Source organism: Felis catus, chromosome D3 (assembly GCF_018350175.1).
Source record: "Felis catus isolate Fca126 chromosome D3, F.catus_Fca126_mat1.0, whole genome shotgun sequence".
Classification (NCBI taxonomy): domain Eukaryota; kingdom Metazoa; phylum Chordata; class Mammalia; order Carnivora; family Felidae; genus Felis; species Felis catus.
In genome coordinates this window covers 44,881,867-44,897,378 of record NC_058379.1, presented here as the reverse complement: position 1 = coordinate 44,897,378, position 15,512 = coordinate 44,881,867, and the positions used below count along the sequence as shown (strand labels likewise).

At 41.7% G+C, this 15,512-nt stretch overlaps 1 protein-coding gene across 6 annotated transcripts in view; it reads right to left on the bottom strand.

Moving 5' to 3' along the window:
* Nucleotides 1-15,512, bottom strand: part of GATA6 (GATA binding protein 6) — a 148,336-nt gene that overhangs the window by 125,784 nt on the left and 7,040 nt on the right. For all 6 annotated transcript variants that reach the window (XM_023241810.2, XM_045041773.1, XM_045041774.1 and 3 more), the window contains exons 3-6: nt 14,994-15,160; nt 11,288-11,413; nt 10,340-10,427; nt 10,143-10,246 (exon numbers count right to left, since the gene is read on the bottom strand). In XM_023241810.2, coding sequence (XP_023097578.1) covers nt 10,143-10,246; nt 10,340-10,427; nt 11,288-11,413; nt 14,994-15,160 — 485 coding nt within the window. The remainder of the gene's footprint in view (nt 1-10,142; nt 10,247-10,339; nt 10,428-11,287; nt 11,414-14,993; nt 15,161-15,512) is intronic.

The following is a 15,512-nucleotide window of genomic DNA, read 5'->3' as shown; positions in this document are numbered from 1 at the left end:
CGAGGACGCTGCCCTTTCCAAGTAGGTAAAGACAATTCTATACAATCTAACCTGGGCAAAGGATCCCATTGTTTCATGCATCTGTGCACCCATACCAGGTTTGTCACGGTGATGAAAGGCACGCCCAGTGTTTATGAGTGCCCTGGGACTATCAGTAAAATGTTAACATACAAACATAAATGACAGGGGCTGGGGTGCCCCACAACTTGAAGTCACCAGCATTCTAAAGAAAAAGTCTATCTTCTAAAATGAATCAAAATGGATGACTCTATTCTAGTTGTCAAATTAGGTGGCAAAGGATCCTGCGGAAAGATTCAAAACCTGGTAAATTATGATCTTTTATTTAAAAACAACAACAACTGGTTTTTCAGATTGGATGAGTATCCTCATCTCCCCATTTCAATCAGAAAAAGCAGACCATGGTCTGAGAACCAAGCAGCATTTACAAGAAAGCGTTATGAAAGTACTGTCACAAGGAATGAAAAATTGTGGCGATCAGAATAAAATTATTTAAAATGTAGTTACTTTGTTAACACAATAGCTCTAGATCTCTTAAAGGAAAGTAAGGATTTATTTCTAATGCCTTGGGATAAAAAAAAAAATGCCATGCAAATAAAGCACATCACTATTAACTTCCAAGATTATATTTAAATAATACTGTTCTCCTTGAGCTTCAAAGAGGTCTGCAGGCATCTCCCACTTATGCTACACAATGCTCTTAAGGACCAGATGGTAGGAATTACTTTTCCCTTTTAGTAGGAGGAAAACAGAGGCTTTACAAAACCTTGGCAGCTTTACTGCAGTCACACATAGGGCTGGAGCTAGTGCCTGGATGCCTGAATCGATTTCCTTCCAGCTGCTACTCCGTGAACCCCAGACTAAACTGCAGACCATACTAAGGCTATACCACGAATCAAGCAAATAAGCTTAATCAGAGCTTTAAATTAAAAGTGTCTGTACTTAATAAGATAAAAATATGATTCTGGCACGTGTGCTCTGGTGAAACCAGGCCATGCTAACAACACCTAAAACCGCAGCACAGCAAGTAAACAGGCATTTGAACATCCTCAGATACTAACTTGAAACTCTTTACTCACAGGACTGCAACAGTACACTGAGATCAATACCTGTCATTTATTTGTTCAAATCTTTCTTAAAATCTGAAGTCAATAAAATACTCTGTGCTCAGTCCCACAGATCCCAAGTGCTGGGTCTGGTGCGATAGGTAGCTGAATTATGAATTATCACATATGCCAACGCCTGTCTTTGTCGATGCTTTTTAAAGTTATTAAAATTTCAGAAAAAATTAACAGGTAGATCTAAACATGAACAAAGCAAACAGACTGTATTCAGTTCATATCCATTAGATCTTCATATCGCTAGTAACCCTTTTGGCAGACGCCCATGAAACGCATAATAAATTACTTTTGTTCCAGTAAAGGAATTCATTTTCTTCGAAGATTCATTTAGCAATAACATTTCAGAGCATTCTAAGCCAGATTTCTTAAATTTGGGCATGTTTTCCCGTAACATTATTTCATGTTTTGTGACAATTTGTATATTCTTACAGAGGCCCGGGTTGGGGGGTGGGGGGGCAACTGCAAATAATTTGTAATCTACAGAGAAACTCTGCGTTCTGAAATGAAGCCTTCTAACCTGAGGCTATATGAGAAGGTGTGTGACATTCTCCCCACACTTATGCTCTACCTAGTATTCTGGCTTTCAGGTTGTGATGATGAGTCACTTATTAAATAAACCACAGTCCTGTGATAAATTGGGTGGACAAATATATCATAAACTATTTAAAGAACGATACAGTTGTGCTGTTTCCTAATATACAGATAAAGGCATTGGATATTAATGTAGCGCAATGCATTTTTAACGACTCCTCACCATCCTCCCCATAACACACAGACCTGCCCGCATATACACACGTACACACAACACAGAAAGAGGGAAGTCTGGAAGAGGCCTTGAGATCAAAATGAAAGTATGTAAACCCCACACGCTTACGTGCTCCTTGCCAGCTTGGCGTGTGACTTTCACAGTGAAGGCCGATGTGGTCAGACAGGAACGTGAGTTATTAGAAGGAACTGAAAGAAGAAAGGGAGCCTGGCACATAGGGAGCGTGAAGATAAAATGCCAACAAAATATTTACGTTCATGGCTTGTAGCAAGAGGCAAGTGGGATGTTAATAACTGTGATGATTGGTCAGCTCCCTGGGAGTGGTAGCAGGCCGGAGACCTCGGTTCCAGTCCCAGCTTCCACACTGGCTGGTTTTGTGACCTTATGGAGTCACTGCGGATTCTGGTTTGTAAATGAGGCAATAATGATACCTAACTGCAAGACTCTCACAGACCCTTGTGGGAGATTAATGGCTTTTCAACTCTGTTTTTATTCATTTAGAAAAGAGTATCGTAGACTATAAACTCTGAGGGAAACGGACACTTGCCTATTAAATGCTTTTCAATGATTTCATAAAAACTAACTAAAGGCAATTGGAACATTCTTAAAAGTTCCACCTAACTTGGCACTCACTGTGTATCAGATTGAAATCACACCCTTAGAAGGATGTTACTATTGCAACCTTGTGTTTGATACTTTTAAGAGAGCTTTTTATAATCACATTAGGGACATCAACCACGGTAAATTTCACTGCCTGTTATTCTTTTATTACCCAATTGACATAGTCTTAGTACCATAATATACTTTATTTAGAAGTACGATATTGACAAGAAGATTTGTATAATGTGCCTTATGTATTTGGTCGCAAGCAAATCACTTCTCTGGCACCGTTTTCCCACCCGTTTCGGCAGGATGATTTCTGACGCTCAAACTACTAATGAAAATTAGTCAGATTTCTTTCAGAAAATATTATTTTTTCGCTCTGAAGATTTCAATATTGCATAATATCACATATTAATCTAGTATGCCATAATGATAACACTGATGGCCAGACCCGGGTCCAAATCCAAGCCCTGCCTCTTAACATATACACAACCTTGGGCTTGTTACTTTGTTCTGAGTCTCACTCCCCCCTTCACAAACCGAAAATGGAGATAAAACAACATACGTAGAGTGATAATTATGAAAGAGAAAAGGTACCTAAAACACCTGACATGTACAAGTACTTAGAAGCAGACTTCTGCTTTGCTATGTCCAGTATCTCATAAATGATGAAGAATGGAAAAAGGAGAGATTTCTCAGCAGCAAGAGTACAATGATAAAATGCAAGGCTAACACTAATACCCAACTCTCCTGCAACCTAAGGACACCTGTAAAATATTCAGCTTAAGAGATGAGCAGTAGGGGCACCTGGGTGGCTCAGTTGGTCAAGCGTCCAACTCGGGCTCGGGTCATGATCAGTTCAGGTGTTCGAGCCCTGTGTCCAGCTCTGTGCTGATAGCTCAGAGCCTGGAGCCTGCTTCAGATTCTGTGTCTCCCAATCTCTCTGCTCGTGCTCTCTCTCTCTCTCTCAAAAATAATTAAAAAAAAAAAAAAAGGCGAACAGTAATTTTTTGTCATGCTCCAGGAGCCTCCTGAACCAGATCTGCTCTGCAGAGTCCAATTCTTCTGAAGGAAAGCAACTCTTACCGTTTTTGTAAGTCCTTCACGAATGTACCTTTCAGCTACTTAACTATTGTAGGAATAGTTAATAATGCAGGATCTATTATTTTATGACCAATCATAATGCCATAGTAAATCCAGTGTGAATAATTACTTGGACAAAAAGACAGTGGAGTATAAATTTGCTAATAAAGAAGCTGTGATTAAAGTGGTGTTTTCCGATTTGCAGCATAGGATGCGAATATCAATACACAAAATCTACAAAAAGATTTTTAAACATTAACCACTAACCTACAAAGTACATAACCTTTCTCCAGAATGCCTTAAAGATGTTAACTGTTGTTTTAAATTGTTCTTCAGAAGAACATCCAGATATCCTAACAAGTGTCAGTCCCTAAATCACTGCTGTAGCCACAAGCACTATGAGGGCACATTAACTCTTCCAAACCACTTGTAGCCCAACATTTAGCACCATGCAGCTCAGAAGTACTTCTGACAAGGTTGTTGAATAGAGTTATTACCAAGGAGTGACTGCAGTCGGGAAACAGGTCTAGCTAGGCACCTAGCATCCCAGAAGAATAAATGAGGCAGGAATGAAGACACCTATCTCACATCGAGAAAATGACCAAACAGCAAGTAAGGCCCACCCTCAAAAACACAGAACCAGCCAGCATCAAATCTGAGATGAGGTCCTTGCCTCAGTCTAAGGAGGTGTGCCTCTCATCGTGGAAGCTACTACCAGCAACAAACCACAGAGGTGAGGAAACATTTCCTATCCCCAAGACACCATGCCTAACATGTCTTCATTCAGAGGAAGATTCACCCGGCAACCACCACAAACCGTCTTGCCCTGAGAAGCCCTGGAGACAGAGAAACTAAACCCCAGGCCTACATCGCATGCCATGAGACCAGAGCACATCACTAGCTCCAAGGGAGGGTTTTTCTAATTACGAAGGGAAACCCTGCTTGTAAAACGTACAAGCGGGAGCATGCTAGCATTTGTTTACATCAATTATCAAAATATGCCATTAAGAATGCTTTAATTGTTGGACTCCAGCAATCCAGAAAAAGAAACACATGTCACTAAAGTTGGGTGCTAGACCAAGTCCATCATTTAGAAATGAAGGTACTTGGTGCCCTACTACTGATTTGAGCCAGTTTTCAAAGTGTACTTGCACTCAATTCACCGGCCCCATCTCCTGCCTTTGGCTCCACACCCTACACTCTGTGACACTGGCCACTGAAACTATGTCCTTGAAGTACCTCAGATACCATGCTCTTCCTTCTGGAAAGCTCCATCCCAGGGTTTCCCCTGCAAAAATCCTACCCAACTAATTCAAAAGTACTCTGTGAAGCCATTTCCAACTCTGAGGTTGAATCAACAGCTCCCTCCTTTCGACTCCTACATACTCTACTGTGTCGTTCCTTTAATGCACTTCCACATCTAACCAGAAGTGAGATCTGTCTACACCTGCTGCCCACCACTACCACCACATTCTAAACAATCTGAGGTCAGATACCTTATTTTACTCCATTGTGAACAGGGCCTCCCGTAGCACAATACTATTTAAATGGAGTAATGACCATAAAGCAAGGATTAGTGAGATATAGCTCATCTCCATTTATTCCAACATTATAGAATTTATGAGGACTTCAACATTTGCAGTTTTAATATAAACTTAAGTAAAAAGTTTTTAAAGTTTTAATATAATCTTAAGTAGTTTTTAATTTTTTTCAGTAATTAGTTACAGAACTACCTCTAGGCAGGCAAATATGTTCGGTGATTTCTTATTCCCAGACATTAAGTCTTATTGCTGATTTCAACCCCAAATTAACCCTTCCTGTACCAAAGGAAAGTAAGAGAAATACTTTTGACCTATAAAATTTGAGGATAAAGAGATAAAGCTTATATATGTACATAATAAATATATATTACATATATAATATATATACCTATTACATATACACATCATATAGGTTTTACATATATGTAAAGTGTTCTCTAGTTTTGCTAATTTTCAGCTACAAGTCTTAGAGGAATAAGAATATTTTATACTTATTAAATTTTACTTGGTAATTGCTAAAATAGAACATGTTCCCCTATTTCCCTCCTAAATAATAAAAAACAAAACTATAAAATGTAATTTAGTCAATAAATGGAATTCAATGAAAGATTTAAATATTCTCACAATCCAGAGAACATATATATATATATGCCAAAGAAAATCTGTTATCTATTTAAGTTAACTAAATACATATTTTTCAGTAAACCTACAGGTGTAAGAAAATTTTAGCATGAAAGACTTTTCTTGGAAAATGTATCTTTAGGTTCAAAGGGCACAAAAATCAAGTTAACACATTTCTTAACACAAGAATTCCAAAGGAACAAACAAGACAGGGGCTATTTTATTATTTTATTTTTTAAATATTTACTTTTGAGAAAGAGTGAGAGAGAGAGAGAGAGAGAGAGAGAGAGAGAGACAGAGCATGAGCGGCGGAAGGGAGACACAGAATCCAAAGCTGGCTCCAGGCTGCGAGCTGTCAGCACGAAGCCCCACGCGGGACTTGAACTTACAAACTGGAAGATCATGACCTGAGCTGAAGTCAGACACTTAACCCACTGAGCCACCCAGGGGCCCTGTGGGCAAGGGCTAACATATACACCTCTACATATAACCCACCTCTAACATATACACACCACACATACAAAACCTACATACAACAAAGAGAAACTGAGTCATAATAAGGTAGTTGGGTCAATGACCTGATGACCATCAGAAGGAATGTCTCCTTTTAAAAGAGATCTAGTTAAAACACAAATTAGCAACAAGTATATAAAAAGCTAAGACACTGCAGCTTTACGACAAATAAGGAAAGAAATGAGGCTTCAGAGCACCGCAAAAATGATTTCTGTGGCACTTAGACACTTATCAAGGAAGAATGCCAAATGCTGCGTGCTAGGAATCCTGCCCACTCCTTCACTGCTGTTGGGAAGGGAACCCTGGAGCTTTTGCTCACAGCAGCAGCTTCCCTCTCTCCAGAATATTCAGCTCCTGCTGGGCTAGCTCAGAAACCAGCCACAGACACCTGGTGTCCCCACATGAACATGCCCACATGCAGGACAGGGTAGGAACATCAGGATTTAAGAGGAGCCTGTTAGGGGCGCCTGGGTGGCTCAGTTGGTTAAGTGTTCGGACTCTTGATTTCAGCTCAGGTCATGATCTCACACTTTGTGAGTTCAAGCCTTGCATTTGGCTCCTCTGCCCTGACAGCGAGAAGTCTGCATGGGATTCTCTCTCTCCCACCTCTCTCTGCCCCTCCCCTGCTTGTGCAAGCTCTCTCTCTCTCAAAATAAATAAGTAAACTTAAAAAAAAAAACACTTTAAAAAAATAAATAAAAGAAGCCTGCTGGGAATGCGTACTGATCATGTCCTACACTTTCCCAGGGGGGAATTAAAAGGAACAGCAGGTTTGACATGGACCTTTGCAACAAACATTCTGACTTCCTTGCTGTTACAATCATTAAGATGGACAAGCAGTTATGTCACCACTTACATCTCAGGTGGCCCCCAGTTCCTGCCTTCCACCGGGAGTATGCCTAAGATTGCCCTTTGTTTTGTAGCTCCGTTGTCCCAGTTAAAGTGAAATAACCCTGAACTACTAACTTCCGCCACTTGTGGGCCACAGGGGCCACTGGAGATCAGTGGGACGGACCCATCATCAAAGGAGCCCACCAGGGTGCCATGTGCTAGTACCAGGCACAGCCCTGCTTTGCACACGTAACATTTCCCTCACCTGTGGCACTTCCCCAACTCCTAGAAGCATCCAGTCACGACACCGGCTCCCTCCAACATCACAAACTGTGACCAAAATGGGAAAAGGACACATCTTGTCAGCGCAGCCACCTTTCACAAATGCTTTGGCCAGCTGCTCACAGACGGCGCCCCCAGCGTGGTCCTCCTCACAGCTCTCCCAGCCCCTGGCCGGCCGCACACACCCAGGGAAGGCTCTGAAGGTTCTAAGAGGCCACTGAGTACACACAGTGGCACTCCTCGGCAGTAACCGGGCAAGACCATTCAGGTCTACCACAATTATTCCTGGCGAGGGACAGTTTCCAAAGGCAGCCAGCAGATTGCCTTCTGTGCGGTAGGCCTGGTTCCCCACAACAGCCACGTCAGGTAGGGGCTGCTGGAGACATCTGTGATGGACTAACCTTCGAGAGAACCCCGAAAGCCCGGGTGCCTGTGGAGCCCAGGCGGGGGAAGGGTGGGAGGTGAGTCCCTACAGAGGGAAGGGAGGAGGGCAAGCAAGCTGTAGCCCCGGCCGTGAGAAAAGGTGTCACAGAGGCTTTGAGGCTGCTTGGGCTCTGCAAGCTGCCCCCCCTGGTCAGGTCCGCAGCTCGCACGGCCCGGCTCCCGCGGAGGCTGCACAGGCTAAGGGAATGCTGGGGGCTTGCTGCACGAGACTTTGCACGGAACTGCTCTCAAACTCCACCAACCTCCACAATCCTTACTGCTCTGCCTCCTGGCCTCTAGCAGGGAATGGAGCATTCCTCCAAAGGGCACTGACCGGCAAGCCACCTCCAGCATGCTGAGTCCCAGGTGAGAGATGCCCACTGAAGCACCCAGAGCTCAGCAGCAGAGCTCCCGAGGTCCCTCTTCCAGGCAGGCCAGAGCCGCAGCCCGTCACTGACTTCCCATGGCTCCTCCCCTGGAGGACAACTGATCAGATTTGCAAATGGTCCCTTCTGGTCAAAACCACGAGAGCAAAACGAACCCCACTCACTGTGGTTCCAAGCCCCCAAAGCCCGACGAGGGGCAAACACCTGTATTTCTGTGCCATTTACCACTCACATTTGGCTTTTTCCATGCTTAAGCTCACCTTAACAAACAAAAGTGACCCGAAGCTGGCAGCGAGCTTCATTTCAGCTGGGAGAGACTGACATCACACCGAAGCCGAAAACCTGGCTGCTACCCTAGTGCTTTCAAAAACCGGTTCATCGTTTTGCCCTATGTAGGTAGCTACTACTACATAAGTGTGGCCGAGGACTTAGGGTGTAATAAAGAACATTCTTAAATAATCTTTATCTTTCCATTTCCACACAGGTAAATGTTCTGTTTACCAGTTTGGACCCTTAAAATTACACCTAACCCTTCTGTTAAAGAAAAAAAAATCATACACCAGAGTCCACTTTCATAAAGGCTAGAAACGTTCTTTAACATCTATCTATAACAAACAAAAAACAATGGAAAGGCTTTTTGCCTTGTGAAACTCAACAGACTTCTTGTGTGATTAAAGCAAAAAGCAAAAGCCCAACAGAATTTGGGATGGAGGACGAGAAATATCAAATATAATTTTAAGCAGCCTAAAAAACTTCTTTCACGTTTCATTTTTGCTTATTAAACCATTCGAAATATGACGAAGAGAAAAAACAGCTCTATGGTTCCCAAACCCCGGTCAGAAGACACCTCGAGGGCAACAGTTTCAATTTCACCTGGGGCGCTCGCTCAAAAACACAACTTTCCAAGCCCCACCCCCAGAGACTCTGACTCAGAAAATCCAGGGTGGGGCCCAGGAATCTGTAGCATTTCAAAGGACCCCAAACAGGGCAAAGCTAAATGTGAAAAACAATTACTAAGTAAACAGGGATTTTAATGCTCGTGTTTTGACTTAAACTAGTCTCGGCGTAATCCTTAAAATCACCGAGGCACGCTCACTGCCACAGTCCTGCAGCCCAGACCTCACCCGCTGTCGTCTAGGGTGAGGCCTGGTCATTTTTAAAGAGCATTCTGGGTAAATGTGGGAAACACTCAGTAAATGTGGGAAACACTAGGTGCTCGGCAGTTGAAAAAAACGGAGTTTCCGGTCACAGCTTTACAGAAACTGTGATCTTCGCGAAGACCCTTGCATCTCTACCCTCAAGAGCAGGAATTACTCACAACCAGAATTGCTCCCTGGATTGCGGCAAGGCTGAAATGAGCCTGGGTGCCGTGAAGGTGAGTTAGAAGAAGGCAAGGCAGGAGGGCAGTGGATCAAGGAAGGTCGGTGAATATAGCAGCACAGCACAAACTGTGATGAACTTTTCTTGGCGTAAATGATTTTATTAAAAAAGAAAAGCGGGGGGAGGAAGAGAAGAGAGAAGGGAAAAAAGATGGGAGTCTCTCTATGATAAGCAAAAGCAATTTAAGTGCCATGGGCACTGAGATCTATAAAACCTCTGACTCCTAGTTCTCCTGGTCTACGTTAGAAATACATATATATGGCAGCTCAGATAGAAACCTGCAACTAAAACTCTGGAAAGCACTTCAAAACTTCTTGCTTTTACTTGGGTTAATTTAACCATAAAAAATGATATAGATCTTAATTAAGAGGTTTGTAAAGTACTTACGTTTGTCATTCTGTTGACATTCAAATGTAATCTCCTCTAAAAACTATTCTTAGGTATCAGCTAACTAAACCGAACTGTTGGTTTAGATTATTGTACTACCAGATAAGATAAAATTCGAGATAATAGACTAGAGAGCAAGCGCAACCCCCTAGCTTAGAATGAGTCTACATACTGCTTTAACACTTACCCCTGAGGATGTCGGTTGTGTTGTAGGGGAAGTGTTTTTGCTGCAGTCATCTGAGTTAGAAGAGGTGGAAGTTGGAGTCATAGGAACAGAATTATTGCTACTACCTGCAAATCAAAATTAACCTCATAAACACACACATACTCTACTGTTCAAGTTAGCAGATGCTTTACAATCAAATAGCATTTTACTGTATTTACCAGAGCAAGCTTTTGACTTATTTATGTTCTTAGGTTTTCTTTTCCTGGTTTGAATTCCCTCTTTTTTCATAGCAAGCGGTCGAGGCACCTAAAAAAAATGTTCATATAGGCCTTAAGTTTAACATTATATGGAAGAAAACACAACTTTTAACTAAAGACTCAACATCGGTACTGAAAGCCCTCATTTATAAAAGAAGCTGGCATGAATTTCAGTCCAATTTTGATACATGCGCAACAGATTCCAACCTGGACAAAGGCTACACTTTCCCGATCAAATGCAGATTCCCTCAGAGAGAATGGGGTTATTTGCCAGGGAAAATTTATTCCCTCAACTCACTGTTTATTGTTTTAAACAGCTTCAATTACAGAGTAAAACCAAGAAGTACATATTTTTATTTCAGAGATCATGTGTTCTCTCTCTCCTACACATACAAGGTTAATTTCCTTTTTAAGATTAATGTGTTTATAATATTTTGTGCTATGCTTAAAATGAGTAACAGAATGTTGCTAACTATAACTACCAAATATATTATTGCTCCTTTGCATAAAAGTACTTGCTGCATTCCCCAAATGTCAAAGATATAGTTATTGTGCATTTCTAGTTGGTTCCATGCCTTTTTTTCCTTTGAATATACAGTTTTTTAAAAAGGTTACTACCATGTTGTCGACTCTAAAATGCACATTTTTCACATTTTAGTATTTCTAAAATTGGGATGTCTTACAATGGATGTGTGTGACAGTTCAATTGGCAGTATTTTTTGTTTCTTACTAGTATATGAGATAATAGTTTATATTATAATTAATAACATCCTAAATTCAAAAACATGTACATAGGAAATCAGATTTTTCACGTTCATCCCCTCTCCTTGGCTGATTTTTTTCTTGACTAAAACCATGTACAAATAAGACCCTAAACACGTATACACATGAGCAGAATACGCGGCATACCCCATGGAGCTTCATGTAGAGTCCACAAGCATTGCACACAGGTTCGCCTTCAGCATTTCTGCGCCACAAAGTGGTGGTTGTGGTGTGGCAGTTGGCACAGGACAATCCAAGCCGCCGGGAGGAAGGCTAAAAAGTAGCACAAGACAGTAAGTGCACAGATATAAGTGATTTTATGTATATGCTATGTACATCCATGCAGCGTGTCCCTGTCATCAACAAGCATGTACTTTATTATAAATCAAAGGTCCCTTGGGAAAAGAATTTGAAGGGTAGTTAGATTGACCTTTCTGGACCAAGAAACTGGAGTTTCAGGTGCAGTACTCCATCCCACGTGTGTGTTTGGTTTGCTCCAGCATATTAGCGTAGATGATAGAATAACCAGAACGAAGTCACAATGTTGGCCAATAACTGTGCTCACTGTTGTCAGAGGTCTGAGATAGAAGTCATGAAATGCAATCACAAATCACAAATACCTGCCAGTGTTCTTAAGTGGCTTTGTGCAGTCTCCACTTCACCTGGAAACTAGAGATAACCACGTCTATTTCTCAGATAAATCCAGAGAAACAACCCAAAAACTTTAGAAGGGCCTATATATGTTATACTGATAGGAACAGATCTTGGAAAGTGTACAATATTTTTATAAAGAAATATATTTTAATACATGTCTTATAATTATCACGGTTGACTGCTGAGCTTTTGTATTATTCATTTTACAAAGGATAAGCAAATTTGATGGCATTGTTTTAATGCTGGCATTACCTTACATACAGTGATAGGGATATATTTTCTTCACCCTATCAGTACAATACCCAACTTTTGTTCATACAAAGGATTAAATGGTATTATCAGAAAGGGCACTGTCATTCTGATTTCCATGTTCCCTTTATGCCTATAATATCTTTAAAGGGAATTCATCTCGTCTAAATTATTATGTGTAAATTATAAAGAGATTATTTAAGCTAGTAAAAGTTACTCTCCAAAGTGCCAAAATCTAAATTTGTTATTGAATTACCTAGAGAGGCAACTAAAAAACAGTGCCATGACTTCAGTAAACAAGCTGTGAGGAAAAATCCAAGGACCAAAATAAGTTGAAAGTTAACACAATTTGGGAAGTTAGCTACATAGATTAATTTCACAAAGGAATAGTTTTAAAGAATGTATAACAAAAATATGAATTGAGGGTGTACTGAATATTCAGATGAAAGGACAGATTTTTCAAATCCTTTGCTGGCAAATTTAAAAGATAAAACTGAATTTTCCATTTACAATTCACATCCTATTGTATCACTTTCACATTATTCTTTATAGACAAGTCATAAAAACAAAGAGACACTGGTAGTAAGCCTCTTAGCGCTACAACATTTTTAAGAAGTCAGTGCTAAGAAAAAATAGATTTGACTTTTGGTTGAAGTGAATATGCTTGGCTGACAGGCAAACTATTTGGGGAATTGCTTTGCTAAAACAATAAAAACACAGAAAATCTTACGCATCGGGGTTTTTTTTCTTTTTTCTTTTATGGTTAAAATAGAATAATTTCCTAGGAGAGCACTGCTTTCTCTGTGTAAATGTGAAATCATTAAACAAAGGACAAGAAGGTTCATTTTATAAACAGGTCATTTATGACAGTTTCCAGTGGAATTTGAAGCCAACGTGAAGTAAACTTGTTATCAGAATTTGCCATTATAACAAAGAACTTTATGACTGTCAACTGCAAATCATAAGTGAAGCCAGTCTCCATAAACATGTGAAATGAAGGTGAATGGGTTATAAAAGTTCCTTGTAACAAATGATCTCAGTTATATTCATCACTGACAAGGAATTCAAGTTACACCATAAATCTCTTATTTTGCAATATATTACAAGTTCAAATTCACAGTGATTGGTTCTGTACTGCTGGCTAAACAAACTTGGGTTCAACATTCTGAGAACTAAGCTAGATCCATCAAAACCATAAATAAGAAACTCATGAGAACTAATTGATGAACACGCCCTTCCATTGGTATCATTTATAACCCATTTACAAAGCACAATGGCTGACCTTGGTCACTGCCAAAACACCTGCCACACAGAAGGAAAACTAACAGATTCAGAGATGTTAAAAACTCTTTTCTGCTAACAGTTATTTTTACCAGTAAGTATGCAAAATGGCACAATCTAAATATGGATGTTACTATATCAAATTTAGAATGCAACTAGAACCCAAAAGGCTACTATTCTATCAGTATTTCCTTCAATCTCAAGAAAATGTCGTCTTGCTGAACTCAGCTAGTATTCAGCTCAGTGTGCCTTTCAAAAAAAAAAAAATCAGTTTCACTGTTCATACACGGAAACAGGGAACTTCCCTGGAATATTTTCTGACCACTACTTTTTCTTTTTTGAATATGATGCGTAAGAAATGAAAACCATAGGGAGTCAGACGCTGAAGTTGAGGATGCCCTTTGAAGACAATTGTTAAGCTGCGGGAGGCTATATAACAAGTTCAAGGCGCTCAGCCACTTTATTTTAAATGCATTAAAAACAAAACAACCATAAAACTAATTGCTTCTCTTTAAGGTGTCAGACTTCCATTGTGATGCAATTTCACCCTAATCTATTTAACACAAACAACATGTGTAGCATTTGTTCCTGCTAATTAGAGTATAACAATTAAATAAATTACTTGGATACTTAAGACGTCTGGCATCTCACTGTAAAATATTTTACTTTAAAAGGTATTAAGAGCCTGAGTGCTTGGTTAAACAAATGTTAGCCTTACAGTGGGGCCTGTGAACATTTTCATTTATTCTCTCTAATCACTACGGCAGTAAATGCCCTCTCCTAAAACCACACCTAACAATAAGGGATTTTTCCCTGAAGAAAATCAGAATTCCCATAATTTAAAACGTAGTTAAAAATGTGTTTGGATTGGTGAAAATCCCCAACTTGAGAAGAACATGACTGCATTTTTCTCTCAAGTTCTATGTAGTTTTCTGAACAGCCAGATTTCAAAATAACTAAGGTTAAATTTTCATCAAACTCAAAGACAATCCAAAAGAGGGATGGAAATGGGGGCTAAAAGCTGTCTCACTCCCAGAAGAGGTAGAAGGGACCCAAAGGTATAAGGAACAAAATCAAAGGAACCCAGGACGAGGCTGTGGAGAGTAAGGGAATGTGGATTTGCAGTTGTCATGTTCTATGGAGGGTGAGGGGGTATAAACCAGCACAGTTTTCCATAATAAAATCCAAACCACACCAAAGAGTGCACAGAGAAAAAGATCTTCATCTGACCTGGGTGGGTACACTCAGAGGTTACAGTCATGACCAATTTCTTGTGTCTCCCTCCAAAATATTCTAGGGCATTTACAAGTACATCTAGATTTATATAAATATTGACTTTTGTATATTTTGAAAATGGTAGCTCCCTACACCTTCCCCCTCCCCCTTTTATAGACATCATTTCCTAGGTGTAAATGTGGGGAAAGGCTGTCTTCGTTCCCCAGACGCTGGTTTCGGGACGACCTCCACTCGGGCGCGCGCGGGCGAGCGCTCAAGTGGCCGAGGAAGGAAGGGGACAGCTGGGTTCCCGCGCTCCGGCAGACCCTGGTGGCCCCGGGCCGCGCCGCACCTGTTCCCGCGGGGGGCGCCCGGGGCGAGCCGGAAGCGCCCGGGCTGCTGGAGGAGCGCCGCTCCGGGCCCGGCCGCAGGGGAGGGCGGCGCTCACACTCACCACGCGCTTCTGCGGCTTGATGAGGGGCCGACTGAGGCCGTTCATCTTGCTGTAGAGGCCGCAGGCGTTGCACAGGTAGTGGCCGGTACCGTCCCGCCGCCACAGCGGCGTCTGGATGGAGCCGCAGTTCACGCACTCACGGCTTTCAGGCAGGTCCTCCAGCAGGTCTGCGACGAGAGCGGGGACAAGAGGCTGGGTGAGGTCGCGCTGCTCCCTGCCCTCCCCGGGCCCACCCGGAAGACCCCCGGTACCCCTGGCCGCGTGCTGGCGACGCGCTGCCCGCCTCCCCGCCCGCGCCCTTCCCCACGGATCTTTCTGCTCCGCAGCCAAGCCAGGAGCCGGCTGTGGTCACTATTGCTCTGGTTCAGCATTTGTCCAATACTTCTGCAGCCCTGGGAGTGACCAGTAAAACCCCAGGAAAGGAGCAGGAGGATATGGTGCTGAAGGCTGAGTCCCAATCATCCTCCTTCTGTCTCCAAGGACCTCGGAATTGAGATGAGCTGTGGGGAAGTCACTTTG